The 17,515-nt window shown below is 39.3% G+C and overlaps 1 protein-coding gene across 37 annotated transcripts in view; it reads left to right on the top strand.

The window, feature by feature from the left end:
* The window catches only part of EFCAB5 (EF-hand calcium binding domain 5), a 191,027-nt gene that overhangs the window by 93,734 nt on the left and 79,778 nt on the right, over positions 1-17,515 (top strand). For all 37 annotated transcript variants that reach the window (XR_008293974.1, XM_053211616.1, XM_053211625.1 and 34 more), the window contains one exon: positions 10,045-10,200. Coding sequence is in view for 36 of the 37 variants with exons in the window: in XM_053211616.1 (XP_053067591.1) it covers positions 10,045-10,200 (156 nt within the window). In the remaining variant the exon portion in view is untranslated. The remainder of the gene's footprint in view (positions 1-10,044; positions 10,201-17,515) is intronic.

The raw sequence follows: 17,515 nt of genomic DNA, 5'->3' as shown, positions 1-17,515 counted from the left end.
AATTTTTCTTGGTACATTTCAAAGCAAAATTTACTGTGAGTTGTTAAAGTGCCCATACTTTTAATTTTATTTTTTAAGTGTTTTAATTTTTATTTTTGAGAGAAAGAGACAGAGTATGAGCGGGGAGGGGCAGAGAGAGAGGGAGACACAAATCTGAAGCAGGCTCCGGGCTGTCAGTTGTTAGCACAGAGTCCGACACAGGGTTGAATTCCAGGAGGTCATGACCTGAGCCGAAATCCGACGCTTAACAGACTGAGCCACCCAGGTGCCCCTAAAATGCCCATAATTTTTAAATGACAGTCCCACAAGTGGCTGTATGCCCTCCCTCCAAAAAAAAAAGGTTTCCATAGGTTGTTTGGAACTTCGAACCCATTTCCTAAATAGAAGCAATATTTTGTGTAGTGGCTGGAGTCTGTGGTTTGAATGTGCCTGAAATGGAGTTCTTAATAAAAGTGACTATTTCTGTGGGGAAAATGCTACCTGAAGAAGGCATCACCATGCACTACCAGGGAAAGGAAATTTGTTATCTCTAAATCATTAGTGATGGCCACATACAAGACTTTTAGTATGACAAGAGTTCATGGAATGAGGGGTAAGGATGGCCTCAGGTAGAGGAGAATCTTCTAAGATCCCAGAGTGAGGAACTGAGGGAGGCTGACCTCTTATCACTGCAGATCCTCCTTCCCTACCTCTGGGGGCTCCAGAGATTGACATACTTCTGTTTCTACTGATTGTATCAGCTGGCTCTGGCCTGGGTTATATTCCTTCCCTAGTTTAATTTCAAAGTTAGTCCCCTGAACTCTTGCCTTCAAAGTAGTACAAAGTATGGCCTTCTCAAACAAGAGTGAAGTCTTTTAAAGCATTATTCTCTAGAGGAGTGTGACCTGCTTATCAGTTCTGCTCATTCTAGGCACCAGACTCCTGACTCAAATTGTCATTTGTGTTCATCATCCTTCCCAGTTATCTATAACAGATACATATTCTTTATCTTGTGATTACATAAATACAACAAATGGATTGAGAATGGATGAATGCATACCATAGAATAAGAACTCTCTGTACAGCTTGTCCTATGTGTGGTTGTCCAATGGTATGGTAATGGAAAGATGCTTCACACACAGTTAAAGGCTTTAAAATTTCTTTTATAGCAAAGGATTCAGGTATTAACAGAGATGGTTTGTTATATAAAGCAGGATACAACACAGTATGCTTCCAAACAGAGGTTCCTCCAGAGTTTCCCACAGGAATTAGACCATTGGCATGGATCAATGTTTAGAGTTTCACACCATTCTGATTTGCTTGGAAGTGAGGGGTTTCTTAGAACATGGGACTCTCAGTGCTAAAACTAAGGAAGTCCCAGGCAAACTGAGGCAGTCAACCACTCTGAGTTTGCTTTGCTTTGATCCTATCTCCTACCTGGTCATTGTGGAAACTCTGGCTGCACCTACCTGCTCACCAGAGGCAAGTGAAAACAATCTAGCATCTTGTTTACTGTGGGACTGGGTGAAGTGAGGGTCAGTTTCCTGGGAGCATCCTTCAGTAGGCCTGGGCTTCAAACAGTCTGAGATCTGCACCTGAATTATATAATAGGCTTGAGAAGAATTCTATGCAAAAACTACAAATACTATACAGTGGGATTCAGATATTAACTTCTGATTTTGTGACACTAAGAAACTAGGGAGTTAAAGAGGAGTAAATAAAGGCCACATCTCTGCCTGAATTCTCTTCTCTGGGGCTTAGTCTGTTCTTGCTCCGTAGTGGTCTGCTTTGAGATAGCCACTTTCTTAGGCTCACTTGTTTTGTACCAATCACACAGCCTTCAAGCTGATGTGACTCAAAGTTTAAATTTTAAAATAGAGAGGTTTCATCAAATTACTCAAAGACTGTATCTTTCCTTTAACATATTCTACTAAATCCAGGCTGTGCATTTTCCCCAAAATGGTATGTATCTGAGTGACTCTCTATTCTGTTATTTATAATTTTGCATTTTGTAATTTGTGTTGTTTTGTTCTGTTTATTTTGTGTTTCATATGCTTTGAGTTATGGCAGGGAAGGACAGAAGAAGGAAGAATGATGGCTTTTTTGTGTTTTTTTTTTTACCATTTAATTTAATTTATTTTTAAAATTTACATCCAAGTTAATTAGCATATAGTGCAACAATGATTTCAGGAGCATATTTCTTAATTCCCGTTACCCATTTAGCCCATCCCCCCTCCCAGAACCCCTCCAGTAACCCTCTTTTTGTTCTCCATATTTTAAGTCTCTTATGTTTTGTGTCCCTCCCTGTTTTTATATTATTTTTGCTTCCCTTCCCTTATGTTCATCAGTTTTGTATCATATGAGTGAAGTCATATGATATTTGTCTTTTTCTGACTGAAGGAATGATGGCTTTGGTGGAGGTAGAGGTAGGAGTAGCAATATCTTATGAAAACTGCATGAGGGAAATGAGGGAGAAATGAGGGAATTTTAAGCCCAGGAAATGGGACGGTCTATGGTAAACTGTCCTCCCAGGTGTGTGTCTTCCTACGTGGTCTTCAACTGTAAGAAATACATAAATCAAGGAATTTGCTGATCAGTAATTTCTTATTGTTTGTATCAGTTTGCTAGGACTACCATAACAAAGTACTGGGTGACTTAAACATCAGAAATTTAATTTCTCATGGTTCTGAAGGCTGGAAGTCCAAGAAAAGGTATTGGCAGGGTTAGTTTCTTTTGAGGGTCTCTCTCCTTGGCTTATAGATAGATGGTCATCTTCTCCCTGTGCCTTCGCATGGTCTTTCCTCTGCACATGTCTGTGTCCAAATTTCCTCTTCCTATTAGGACACTGGTCATATTAGCTTTTGGCCCACCCCAATGACCTCATTTTAATTTAATTACCTCTTTATTTTTTTAATTATTTTTTTAACTTTTTTTAATTTTTGAGACAGAGAGAGACAGAGCATGAATGGGGGAGGGGCAGAGAGACAGGGAGACACAGAATCAGAAGCAGGCTCCAGGCTCTGAGCCATCAGCCCAGAGCCCGACGCGGGGCTCGAACTCACGGACCATGAGATTGTGACCTGAGCTGAAGTCGGACGCTTAACCGACTGAGCCACCCAGGCGCCCCTTAATTACCTCTTTAAAGATCCTATCTCAAAATACAGTCACAATCTGGGGTACTAAGGGTTAGGCCTTCAATGTATGAACTTTGGGGGGACACAACCTAACCCATAACATTGCCTAAGCTGCCTTTTACCAATAGGGGGAAAATCGTGTGTTTCAGTCTGTTACTTTTATTATTTTTATTTTATTTATTTATTATTTTATTGTATTACTTTTGTTATTATTGGATAATTATATATAATATGTATTATATATAATATGTACTATATTATGTATTATTATTATTGGATAATTGAATAAGGCCTTTGTTGAAATTCATTTGTTAAGCAAATGATTCTGATTTTCAAAAATTGGAAAAGTTAAAGTATATTTCTGTTTTGTTGGGCATATTAATTAGCATTAATTGTTTTTAAAAATTCCCTCTCTGAGACTGGAAAGCTAATTTTCTGTCCAAATCCTATATGAACACACCACTTCTTCAATGATAGATAGCCAATATAATCTGTGTATTTCAATATTTTATAGTCCTTATCTGCAGGCATTTCTGAAAATGTTATATGCTACCAGGACTTACATATATAGTTTGGAAGTTAATGCCTAAAACAGCTTCCAAATATAGTTTTCTTTCCATCACTCTTATATTACCCACTTCATCAACTCTCCAGTATGCCTACAATTAAATAAATACAAATCCCAATGGCCCAGAGTTGTAGAATTTAACAGTAGCTATCAGTCTGTTAATTGTGACTTTCACTACATTCTCAACATTTTGGTTTTCAAGTCAGAAAGAAAAAGTCCAGAATTCATCACACTGGGACCCAGCACATGAAGATAACTTGATTAAGTACAATTCACGTGTTTATCAGCTCACAGAGCTATTAAACTGAAGGATGTTAGTAGTTCATTATATTCTTAAATTAAATTAGGCAATCATTTCAGGATTGGCAGGTATTCATTGTTTTATTCCTTGGGAGGCTATGAAAACACAAAGGTCATGTGTTTTTGCTTTCTCTGTTTTTAGAAGAGATACCGGCAAACTTCTGTAATTGTTCTGTTTGGAATTTGTAGTTAGTTGGCAATTGCTAGTCTTTACGTCATATAGCCCACACTTACAGAACACACTCACTCAGAAAACCCATACTCTATAAATCCAGAATGTTGAAGTGTCTCTTGGAGAGGCAGTTAAACTAAGCCGTGGTTTAATAGGATTACCGCATCAAGAAAACTCAAATGTCTTTGAGGTCAATTCCCAAAAGGTTAATTTATATATTAAACAACATTAGGATTCTGGAATAATTAGGACCAGTCGCCCGCATGTCATATATTTCAATGGTTCTCAGGCTTTAGTAAACATAAAAATAGCCCAGAGGGTTTATTTTTATATTTTATTTTATTTTTTTCACTCCAGAGTGGACTTTTTATTTCAAGTTACCATGTGTAAAGTTGGAGGAAAAAGACCCAAGGACCCAGTCTCCTTGATGGGCCCACTTAGATTTCTATACATAGTTTACACAACCACATGCCCCCCACTGGCTAATGTCACAGGATTTCTGAGTGTTGAGATACAAGGAAAGAATAACAGTGGAAAAGTGTTTGGGTCCGTCCGTATTTTAAGAGGGGGAAAGAAAGATGATTTCCCTTCTCCAAGAACTCTGGGGGCAGCTAGTCTGGTCATGTGACATTAACTCATATTTCTGTTCTGACTCTGCACACTTGTGACAGGAAGGAGCCTGTTTAAGAGCTAGAAGTGTATTTTGCTCCCAGAGGGCTTTTAAAAACACAGATTCTGGATCCCACTCCCCTCTCAGAGTTTCTGATTCAGTAGATCTGGAGTAGGGTCCCCAAATTTACATTTCTTCTTCCTTTTTTTTTTTTTTTTGGAGAAAAGTGTTTGTTTCTTTAAACACATTTTGCTTTAATAGCCACCCAAAGGATTGTGTTTCTTTTTTTTAAAGTTAAGTTTCTTTTTATTTCCAGTTAACATACAGTATCTTATTAGTTTCAGGTATACAATATAGTAACAACACTTCCATATATCAACACCCTGTTCTCATCACAAGTGCTCTCTTTAATCACCATCACCTATTTAACTCATCCTACTCACCTCTTCCCTCTGGTAGCCATCAATTTGTTCTCTATAGTTAAGAGTCTGTTTCTTGATTTGTTTCTCTCTCTTTGTCTTATTTTTTCCCCTTTACTTTTTTGTTTTGTTTCTTAAATTCCACATATGAGTGAAATCATATCATATATGTCTTTCTCCTACTGACTTATTTCACTTAGCATTATACTCCCTAGCTCCATCCCTGTTGTTGCAAATGGCAAGATTTCATTCTTTTTTTTATGGCTGAGTAATATTCTATTGTGTATATCCCACATCTTATTTTTCCCCCAATATATGAAATTTATTGTCAAATTGGTTTCCATACAACACCCAGTGCTCATCCCAAAAGATGCCCTCTTCAATACCCATCACCCACCATCCTCTCCTCCCCACCCCCCATCAACCCTCAGTTTGTTCTCAGTTTTTTTTTTTTTTTTTACTTTTTTTTTCAACGTTTATTTATTTTTGGGACAGAGAGAGACAGAGCATGAACGGGGGAGGGGCAGAGAGAGAGGAAGACACAGAATCGGAAACAGGCTCCAGGCTCTGAGCCATCAGCCCAGAGCCTGACGCAGGGCTCGAACTCACGGACCGCGAGATTGTGACCTGGCTGAAGTCGGATGCTTAAACGACTGCGCCATCCAGGCGCCCTGTTCTCAGTTTTTAAGAGTCTCTTATGCTTTGGGCCTCTCCCACTCTAACCTCTTTTTTTTTTTTTTCTTCCTTTCCCTCCCCTATGGGTTTCTGTTAAGTTTCTCAGGATCCACATAAGAGTGAAGACATATGGTATCTGTCTTTCTCTGTATGGCTTATTTCACTTAGCATAACACTCTCCAGTTCCATCCACGTTGCTACAAAGGGCCATATTTCATTCTTTCTCCTTGCCACGTAGTACTCCATTGTGTATATAAACCATAATTTCTTTATCCATTCATCAGTTGATGGACATTTAGGCTCTTTCCATAATTTATATCCCACATCTTCTTTATCTATTCATCAATCGATGGACACTGAGGCTACTTCCGTATCTTAGCTATTATAAATAATGCTTCTGTAAAAGAAACACTCATGCACTGTTGGTGGGAGAGCAAACTGGTGCAGCCACTGTGGAAAACAGTATGGAGGTTCCTCAAAAAGTTAAAAATAGAACTACCTTATGATCCAGCAATCACACTACTGGGTATTTACCCAAAGAATACGAGAATACTAATTCAAAGGGATACATGCACCCCTAAGTTTATACCAAATTTTAATTTCTAACAAGCTCTCAGGTGATGCCCTCAGAGGTTCTAACAAGCTCTCAGGAGTTGTAGTCAAGGGGCAACATTTTGAGAATCCCTGATCTCATTGGATTTTTCCTTCTAAATAGATATGTCTACTGAGAAGACTTTTATTCTTTTTCTTGGTCAATTTTTTTTACCTACCTCAAAAGGAAGCAGGAGCAATGGCTACAGAGAACTTATTACATGAAATACTTACACTCTGTACATACACAAGATCCTCTTCATGACTCAGTGAGAAAGCTACTGTGGTACGCATTTTATAAATTAAGAAACTGGGAAGTTCAGTGACTCAGCCAAGTTTACTCAGCCAGTAAATATGGGAACTGGGATTTGAACTCAGATAGGTTCCAAAATGTGAGGGTTTTTGTTTTTTTTTTTTTTGTCTCCACCTTCTGGAAATGTTTAGAATCTGATGTCTTCTCACCACCTGCACTCTGTTATAAGCCATCATCATCTCACAACTGCCTTATTTCATTAGCTTTCTGACTGACACCCTTATTTTCACTCTTGCCTTTTTTTTTAATATACGAAATTTATTGTCACATTGGTTCCATACAACACCCAGTGCTCATCCCAACAGATGCCCTCTTCAATGCCCATCACCTACCCTACCCTCCCTCCCACCCCCCCATCAACCCTCAGTTTGTTCTCAGTTTTTAAGAGTCTCTTATGCTTTTCACTCTTGCCTTTTAACATGGAAGGTAGGGGTGCCTAGCTCTCTCAGTTGGAAGAGGATGCAACTCTTGATCTCTGGGTCATGAGTTCCAGTCCCACATTTGGTGCAGAGATTACTGAAAAATAAATAAACTTTTTAAAAAAGAAATATAGGTAAATTAAGCCAGTCTTCTGCTCAAAACCCTCCAAGGGCTCCCATCTTACTTAAAGTAAAAACCAAAGCCCTTAACATGACCCCAGGGCTTGACCTGGTCTGTCTGATGACCCCTCTCTTCACCTCTCTCTCTGTACTCCTCACTCATTCTGCCTCAGTCACATTAGCTACCTTGCCATTACTAGAAACCCCCAAGTATGTTCTCACCTCAGGGCCTTACCACTTTTCTAGGACAGTGCTCCTCACATATTTCCACATGGTTTACTCCCTCTTCTCCTTCTTGACTCAAATGTCACTTGCCCCATGAGGCAGATGCTGAGACGGATCCTGGTACACAGGTTATTTATTAGGGATTAATAGTTGTGAAGGGAGGGAAGCGTAACAGGATTAGGCAGAAGTCAGCTGCAATACAGGTCTGGTAAAGCCTCATCGATTCTGTATATAAGTGAAATCATAAGTATTTGTCTTTCTCTGGCTTATTTCACTCATCATAGTACCTTCTGGGTCCATCCATGTTGTCGCAAATGGCAATCTCCTTTTGTATGGTGGAGTAACATTCCACTGTATACATATACCATATCTTTTTTGTCCATTCTTCTATCGATGACACTTAAATTGTTTTCATATCTTGGCTATTGTATATAATGCTTCAATGAACATAGGGGTACATGTATCAAATTGGTGTTTTCATTTTCTCTAGATCCAGAAGTAGAATTGCATGTAACTGTCCTGTTTTTCCAACACTGTTTATTGAAGAAACTGTCTTTTCCTCATTGTATGTTCTTGCCTCCTTTGTCATAGGTTAGTTGACCATACATGCATAGGTTTATTTCTGGGGTCTCTATTCTATTCCATGGATCTATGTGTCTATGTTTATGTCAGTACCATGCTGTTTTGCTAACTCTAGTCTTGCAGTATAGCTTGAAATCAGGAAGCGTGATGTCTCCAGCTTGATTCTACTTTCTCAAGGTTGCTTGTGTTATTTGAAGTCTTTTATGGTCCCATACAAATTTTGGGATTCTTTTTTCCATTTCTGTGAAAAATGTCATTGATATTTTGATGAGGCAAAATGTGAGTTCTTAACCATTACACTATTCTGCATCCCAAGGGAACACATAAGAACTTAACTGTACTCATTGATCCATCAGAAATAATGACAATTAGAAGGCTTCGGCTGCCAATGAAACTAAATATTTAGAAAACCTCTCTTATACTGCTTTAAATTTCCTCTTTTGATCTCTAAGTCAATTGAATATGGTTTATGATTCATTAGCATGCATTCAAGCCTAATGTATCTCTTACATAGTACATTCTAAATTTGCCTAGATGATATTAGTGAGGAAGTGAAATGTCTACTACATTCTTCATTTCAAAAATTATGCCAATGAAATATGCCAATAAAACATTCCATTTTAAGCAAGCTATATCAGTCTCCTTTAATTGTAAGAAACAGAAGCCAACCTGAGTTAATGTAGATGAAAATGAAATGTATGGAGTCCAAGAGCAAGAATATGGTCTCACTTCTGGAAGTCAGGGACTTGGAAAAATCAAGACTCTTCTTTCTGCTTTCTGTTTCATCTGTCTCTATATACTGACTTATCCTGCATCCTCCATTTACCTGGAGGAATCTGGCCACCCAAAACTCTTAAGTTTACATTCACAAGTCCAGCCCCTCTCAGAGGACAACCAACCATTTCCCAGTCCTAATTCCCAATTTCTAGTGGAAAGAATCTGAATGGCTTTGTTTATATCAGGGATCATCCCCTGCTCCAATCATTTATGGCTATGGAAGTAGGGCGATTTGATCCAAGTTGGACTCCCAGTACAAATTTGGCTACCACTGTGCTGGGACAGACAAGGAAATCATTTACTTATGAGTTGGGCTAACACTTCAAGAAAGGTTCCCTCAGAAACTCTTCCAGCACTAGATCCATTTGTCCCTTAACATAAGATCTTTATAGTCAAGTATAGATCAAGAATGTTATGTTCCTGACCCATAAAATGAGGGAAAATCCAGAAGACAATACACACTGGTGGTGAGGCTGAGGAGGAATGGCCACTCATTCATTAGTATTGGAAGAACAAAAAAGCCCAAGCCTGATGTAAAATCCTACCCAAAAAACAGATGCATTTACCGTCTAAGCTAACAATCCCACTTCCGGGAATCTGTTCAATAGGAACCAAGAGAAATGGCCCATAAGCATAGATGTCTTCAGACTCTATACTTTCAAAAAAAAAAAATAGACAAAGGATACCTTATTATAATATCAGAAGATGCAGAAACTTTGCACAATCCCCATTCTTTATACTCCAATAATTAAATGTAGCCAGTCTCGGAAAACACATGGTTTTATATACCATTCATCAAAAGAAAACTGCATCCAATTTTTAGAACTATTAACTTACAGGCAATGTTTTATAACTGCTGCTATTTCATGCCGGGAGGTAAAAAGTGTGCTCTATATAATGCTGTTGTGGTCTAGAGGGGAGTTGCTCCAAAAATATTTTGTCTCACTGATGTATGGTTTTGGTGTATGGTTTTGTATTAATTACCTCTGTCTGCAGCACAGCTGAAGAATAGTACTAACATGAAAATGCTTTATTCACGTGACAAGCAAATGATATGGAAAAAATTGTAGCCAATAATTTCATACGCATCAACTGAATCCCAGGGAAAATCCAAGTAAAGAGCCCTGTTTTAAATCAATCATTTATCTTTTTGTCTGCAGTACATCTCCTCATACATTGCAGACTTTAAAAGTGAAATGTTTGAGAAACTCCTTAAGCACCTCTGTCATTGTGCAGATGAATTCCGGGAGATCATAAAAACGGATATGCGGAGGCAGATGTTTGCTGAACTCTTCCTGTGTTGTGACCGTGGGAAGGTAGGATAAGACCTTAAAGCAATAATTCTCAAACTATTTTTTTGTGAAGGACTGGATTTTAGGTTGTTGTGGATGGTGATGTTTTTAATTGCTAAACCGTTGTGGACTAACACTCAATGAAAACGGATTGCTGGGGGGGGAAAATGCACGTACAAAAGACAATCCACATTTTTTATTATTAGATTCAAATATGATTTATCTGTTACTTTCTCAAATTGCTATACAATTTTTTAGATACTATCCTCAATTTCTATACCTTTCTTGTCACAGACTGGTACCAGCCTATAGACCATGTCTTCAATGGCACTGCCATTTTACAATGTACAGCTTGTCTCTTTCCATTCTTAAGAATGTATTTTTTTAAGATTGTTTTTGCTTACTCTCTTTGCTGCTGGCTTCCTATAGAAAATAAATTGTTGGAAATAGGAAGCTTACCACATTGTATTATGCTGCTTCTTAAAATAAGAAAAGTTTATATCAAAAAGTATTTCGGGAGACCGGCAGAAGATGGCGGCCTAGGAGGACGCTGGGCTCACCGCACGTCATGCTGATCACTTAGATTCCACCTACACCTGCCTAAATAACCCAGAAAACCGCCAGAAGACTAGCAGAATGAAGTCTCGGGAGCCAAGGGCAGATGAGAGGCCCACGGAAGAGGGTAGGAAAGGTGGAGAGGCGGTGCGTGCTCCACAGACTGGCAGGAGAGAGCCGGGGGAGGGGCGGCCCGCTGGCCAGGCAGAGCCCGGAGTCTGGCTTGCAAAAGCGTAGGGGCCAGACGGAGTGTGTTCCGACAGCAAGCGGGACTTGACATCTGGAAGGTTATAAGCTAACAGCTCTGCTTGGAAAGCGGGAAGGCTGGAGGACAAAGGGAGGGAGAGTTGCTGAGCCCCAGGACGACAGAGCTCAGTTTGGCGGGGAACAAAGGCGCTAGCCAGCGCCATCGCCCTCGCCCATCCCCCAGCCAAAATCCCAAAGGGAACCAGTTCCTGCCAGGGAACTTGCTTGCTCCGGGCAAACACCCAACACTGTGCTTCTGCGGAGCCACCCCTCAGGCAGCGGGTCTGATTCCCTCCCGCTGCCACAGGGCCCCTCCTGAAGTGGATCACAGAAGGAGAAGCGAGCTAAGCCTGTCCCTCCTGCCCCCGTGCACCTTGCCTACCCACCCCAGCTAATACGCCAGATCCCCAGCACCACAAGCCTGGCAGTGTGCAAGTAGCCCAGATGGGCCACCCCACCTCACAGTGAATCCCGCCCCTAGGAGAGGGGAAGAGAAGGCACACACCAGTCTGACTGTGGCCCCAGCGGTGGGCTGGGGGCAGACATCAGGTCTGACTGTGGCCCCGCCCACCAACTCCAGTTATACACCACAGCACAGGGGAAGTGCCCAGCAGGTCCGCACCACTCCAGGGACTATCCAAAATGACCAAACGGAAGAATTCCCCTCAAAAGAATCTCCAGGAAATAACAACAGCTAATGAACTGATCAAAAAGGATTTAAATAATATAACAGAAAGTGAATTTAGAATAATAGTCATAAAATTAATCGCTGGGCTTGAAAACAGTATCGAGGATGGCAGAGAATCTCTTGCTACAGAGATCAAGGGACTACGAAACAGTCAGGAGGAGCTGAAAAACGCTTTAAACGAGATGCAAAATAAAATGGAAACGACCACGGCTCAGATTGAAGAGGCAAAGGAGATAATAGGTGAACTAGAAGATAAAATTATGGAAAAAGAGGAAGCCGAGAAAAAGAGAGATAAAAAAATCCAGGAGTATGAGGGGAAAATTAGAGAACTAAGTGATACACTAAAAAGAAATAATATATGCATAATTGGTATCCCAGAGGAGGAAGAGAGAGGGAAAGGTGCTGAAGGTGTACTTGAAGAAATAATAGCTGAGAACTTCCCTGAACTGGGGAAGGAAAAAGGCATTGAAATCCAAGAGGCACAGAGAACTCCCTTCAGACGTAACTTGAATCGATCTTCTGCACGACATATCATAGTGAAACTGGCAAAATACAAGGATAAAGAGAAAATTCTGAAAGCAGCAAGGGATAAATGTGCCCTCACATATAAAGGGAGACCTATAAGACTCGTAACTGATCTCTCTTTTGAAACTTGGCAGGCCAGAAAGGATTGGCACGAGATCTTCAATGTGTTGAACAGAAAAAATATGCAGCCGAGAATCCTTTATCCAGCAAGTCTGTCATTTAGAATAGAAGGAGAGATAAAGGTCTTCCCAAACAAACAAAAACTGAAGGAATTTGTCACCACTAAACCAGCCCTACAAGAGATCCTAAGGGGGATCCTGTGAGACAAAGTACCAGAGACATCACTACAAGCATAAAACATACAGACATCACAATGACTCTAAACCCGTATCTTTCTATAATAACACTGAATGTAAATGGATTAAATGCGCCAACCAAAAGACATAGGGTGTCAGAATGGATAAAAAAACAAGACCCATCTATTTGCTGTCTACAAGAGACTCATTTTAGACCTGAGGACACCTTTAGATTAAGAGTGAGGGGATGGAGAACTATTTATCATGCTACTGGAAGCCAAAAGAAAGCTGGAGTAGCCATACTTATATCAGACAAACTAGACTTTAAATTAAAGGCTGTAATAAGAGATGAAGAAGGGCATTATATAATAATTATAGGGTCTATCCATCAGGAAGAGCTAACAATTATAAACGTCTATGCGCCGAATACCGGAGCCCCCAAATATATAAAACAATTACTCATAAACATAAGCACCTTATTGATAAGAATGTGGTAATTGCAGGGGACTTTAACACTCCACTTACAGAAATGGATAGATCATCTAGACACACGGTCAATAAAGAAACAAGGGCCCTGAATGATACATTGGATCAGATGGACTTGACAGATATATTTAGAACTCTGCCTCCCAAAGCAACAGAATATACTTTCTTCTCGAGTGCACATGGAACATTCTCCAAGATAGATCATATACTGAGTCACAAAACAGCCCTTCATAAGTTTACAAGAATTGAAATTATACCATGCATACTTTCAGACCACAATGCTATGAAGCTTGAAATCAACCACAGGAAAAAGTCTGGAAAACCTCCAAAAGCATGGAGGTTAAAGAACACCCTACTAACGAATGAGTGGGTCAACCAGGCAATTAGAGAAGAAATTAAAAAATATATGGAAACAAACGAAAATGAAAATACAACAATCCAAACGCTTTGGGACGCAGCGAAGGCAGTCCTGAGAGGAAAATACATTGCAATCCAGGCCTATCTCAAGAAACAAGAAAAATCACAAATACAAAATCTATCAGCACACCTAAAGGAAATAGAAGCAGAACAGCAAAGGCAGCCTAAACCCAGCAGAAGAAGAGAAATAATAAAGATCAGAACAGAAATAAACAATATAGAATCTAAAAAAACTGTAGAGCCGATCAATGAAACCAAGAGTTAGTTTTTTGAAAAATAAACAAAATTGACAAACCTCTAGCCAGGCTTCTCAAAAAGAAAAGGGAGATGACCCAAATAGATAAAATCATGAGTGAAAATGGAAGTATTACAACCAATCCCTCAGAGATACAAACAATTATCAGGGAATACTATGAAAAATTATATGCCAACAAATTGGACAACCTGGAAGAAATGGACAAATTCCTAAACACCCACACTCTTCCAAAACTCAATCAGGAGGAAATAGAAAGCTTGAACAGACCCATAACCAGCAAGGAAATTGAATCGGTTATCAAAAATCTCCCAACAAACAAGAGTCCAGGGCCAGGTGGCTTCCCAGGGGAGTTCTACCAGACGTTTAAAGCAGAGATAATACCTATCCTTCTCAAGCTATTCCAAGAAATAGAAAGGGAAGGAAAACTTCCAGACATTCTATGAAGCCTGTATTATTTTGTTTCCTAAACCAGACAGAGACCCAGTAAAAAAAGAGAACTACAGGCCAATATCCCTGATGAATATGGATGCAAAAATTCTCAATAAGATACTAGCAAATCGAATTCAACAGCATATAAAAAGAATTATTCACCATGATCAAGTGGGATTCATTCCTGAGATGCAGGGCTGGTTCAACATTTGCAAATCAATCAACATGATACATCACATTAATAAAAGAAAAGATAAGAACCATATGATCCTGTCAATCTATGCAGAAAAGGCCTTTGACAAAATTCAGCACCCTTTCTTAATAAAAACCCTTGAGAAAGTCGGGATAGAAGGGACATACTTAAACATCATAAAAGCCATTTATGAAAAGCCCACAGCTAACATCATCCTCAATGGGGAAAAACTGAGAGCTTTTTCCCTGAGATCAGGAACACGACAGGGATGCCCACTCTCACCGCTGTTGTTTAACATAGTGTTGGAAGTTCTAGCATCAGCGATCAGACAACAAAAGGAAATCAAAGGCATCAAAATTGGCAAAGATGAAGTCAAGCTTTCACTTTTTGCAGATGACATGATACTATACATGGAAAATCCGATAGACTCCACCAAAAGTCTGCTAGAACTGATACATGAATTCAGCAAAGGTGCAGGATACAAAATCAATGTACAGAAGTCAGTTGCATTCTTATACACTAACAATGAAGCAACAGAAAGACAAATACAGAAACTGATCCCATTCACAATTGCACCAAGAAGCATAAAATACCTAGGAATAAACCTAACCAAAGATGTAACAGAACTGTATGCTGAAAACTATAGAAAGCTTATGAAGGTAATTAAAGAAGATATAAAGAAATGGAAAGACATTCCCTGCTCATGGATTGGAAGAATAAATATTGTCAAAATGTCAATACTACCCAAAGCTATCTACACATTCAATGCAATCCCAATCAAAATTGCACCAGCATTCTTCTCAAAACTAGAACAAACAATTCTAAAATTCATATGGAACCACAAAAGGCCCCGAATAGCCAAAGTAATTTTGAAGAAGAAGACCAAAGCAGGAGGCATCACAATCCCAGTCTTTAGCCTCTACTACAAAGCTGTAATCATCAAGACAGCGTGGTATCAGCACAAAAACAGACACATAGACGAATGGAATAGAATAGAAACCCCAGAACTAGACCCACAAAAGTATGGCCAACTAATCTTTGACAAAGCAGGAAAGAACATCCAATGGAAAAAAGACAGTCTCTTTAACAAATGGTGCTGGGAGAACTGGACAGCAACATGCAGAAGGTTGAAACTAGACCACTTTCTCACACCATTCACAAAAATAAACTCAAAATGGATAAAGGACCTGAATGTGAGACAGGAAACCATCAAAACCCTAGAGGAGAAAGCAGGAAAAGACCTCTCTGACCTCAGCCGTAGCAATTTCTTACTCGACACATCCCCAAAGGCAAGGGAATTAAAAGCAAAAATGAATTACTGGGACCTTATGAAGATAAAAAGCTTCTGCACAGCAAAGGAAGCAACCAACAAAACTAAAAGGCAACCAACGGAATGGGAAAAGATATTTGCAAATGACATATCGGACAAAGGGCTAGTATCCAAAATCTATAAAGAGCTCACCAAACTCCACACCCGAAAAACAAATAACCCAGTGAAGAAATGGGCAGAAAACATGAATAGACACTTCTCTAAAGAAGACATCCGGATGGCCAACAGGCACATGAAAAGATGCTCAACGTCGCTCCTTATCAGGGAAATACAAATCAAAACCACACTCAGGTATCACCTCATGCCAGTCAGAGTGGCCAAAATGAACAAATCAGGAGACTATGGATGTTGGAGAGGATGTGGAGAAACGGGAACCCTCTTGCACTGTTGGTGGGAATGAAAATTGGTGTAGCTACTCTGGAAAACAGTGTGGAGTTTCCTCAGAAAATTAAAAATAGACCTACCCTATGACCCAGCAATAGCACTGCTAGGAATTTACCCAAAGGATACAGGAGTACTGATGCATAGGGGCACTTGTACCCCAATGTTTATAGCAGCACTTTCAACAATAGCCAAATTATGGAAAGAGCCTAAATGTCCATCAACTGATGAATGGATAAAGAAATTGTGGTTTATATACACAATGGAGTACGACATGGCAATGAGAAAGAACGAAATATGGCCCTTTGTAGCAACGTGGATGGAACTGGAGAATGTGATGCTAAGCGAAATAAGCCATACAGAAAAAGACAGATACCATATGTTTTCACTCTTAGGTGGATCCTGAGAGACTTAACAGAATCCCATGGGGGAGGGGAAGGGAAAAAAAAAGAGGTTAGAGTGGGAGAGAGGCAAAGCATGAGACTCTTAAAAACTGAGAACAAACTGAGGGTTGATGGGGGGTGGGGAGGAGAGGAGGGTGGGTGATGGGTATTGAGGAGGGCACCTGTTGGGATGAGCACTGGGTGTTGTATGGAAACCAACTTGACGATAAATTTCATATATTGAAAAAAAATAAAAATTAAAATTAAAAAAAAAGTATTTCTAAGAATGGCGTTTGGAAGAATACTAGTATGCTAGGATACCAAATGGATTTGCAAAAATTAGGTACAAACTTTATTGAAAGACATTTGTTTATGAACTTTATATTTGTTTGTAACCCCATGTTCTAGAAAAGATTTAAGGAAGCTTATGCAAATAGATAAAATGCAACAAAGGAACATAATTGAAAAGTTGGATGAAAGAAGAAATAAATGAGAAGATACTAAATGAAGCTGGAAACAAAGCCTAAATTGCATACTGTAATGATCTAAATATTTGTTCTGGGTCATCTACAAATTTGAATCTAAGCTTCTGGCAGTGAATGTGAAAAGGGAAACACAACCAAATACTCTATTGACGATGTTTGTAAGATAAATACAAACTGGTGTTAAGAAGAAGTCACAAACATTGAACAACCCTTGCAGCCCAGGAATAAATCCCACTTGAGTGGTGAATGATTTTTTTAAGGTACTTTAGGATTCAATTACTAGTATGTAATTGAGAATTTTTGCATCCATGTTCATTAGGGATATTGTAGTTCTCTTTTTTTAGTGGAGTCTTTATCTAGATAGTTTTGGTATCAGGGTAATGCTGGCCTCATAGAATTAATTTGAAGTTTTCCTTCCATTTCTATTTTTTGGAAGAGTTTGAGAAAAATAAGTATTAACTCTTCTTTAAATGTTTGGTAGAATTCCCCTGGGAAGCCATCTGGCCCTGGACTTTTGTTTGTTGGGAGATTTTTGATCACTGATTTAATTTCTGGGTTTTTTTTTAATTTTTAAAAAGTTTTTATTTATTTATTTGAGAGAGAGAGAGAGAGAGAGAGAGAGAGAGAGAGAGAGAGAATGCGAAGGGGAGGAGCAGAGAGAAAGGGGGA

The sequence above is a fragment of the Acinonyx jubatus genome, chromosome E1 (assembly GCF_027475565.1).
Source record: "Acinonyx jubatus isolate Ajub_Pintada_27869175 chromosome E1, VMU_Ajub_asm_v1.0, whole genome shotgun sequence".
Classification (NCBI taxonomy): Eukaryota; Metazoa; Chordata; class Mammalia; order Carnivora; family Felidae; genus Acinonyx; species Acinonyx jubatus.
Note: the sequence above shows the minus strand (reverse complement) of the source record. Positions and strands in the feature narration are given on the sequence as shown.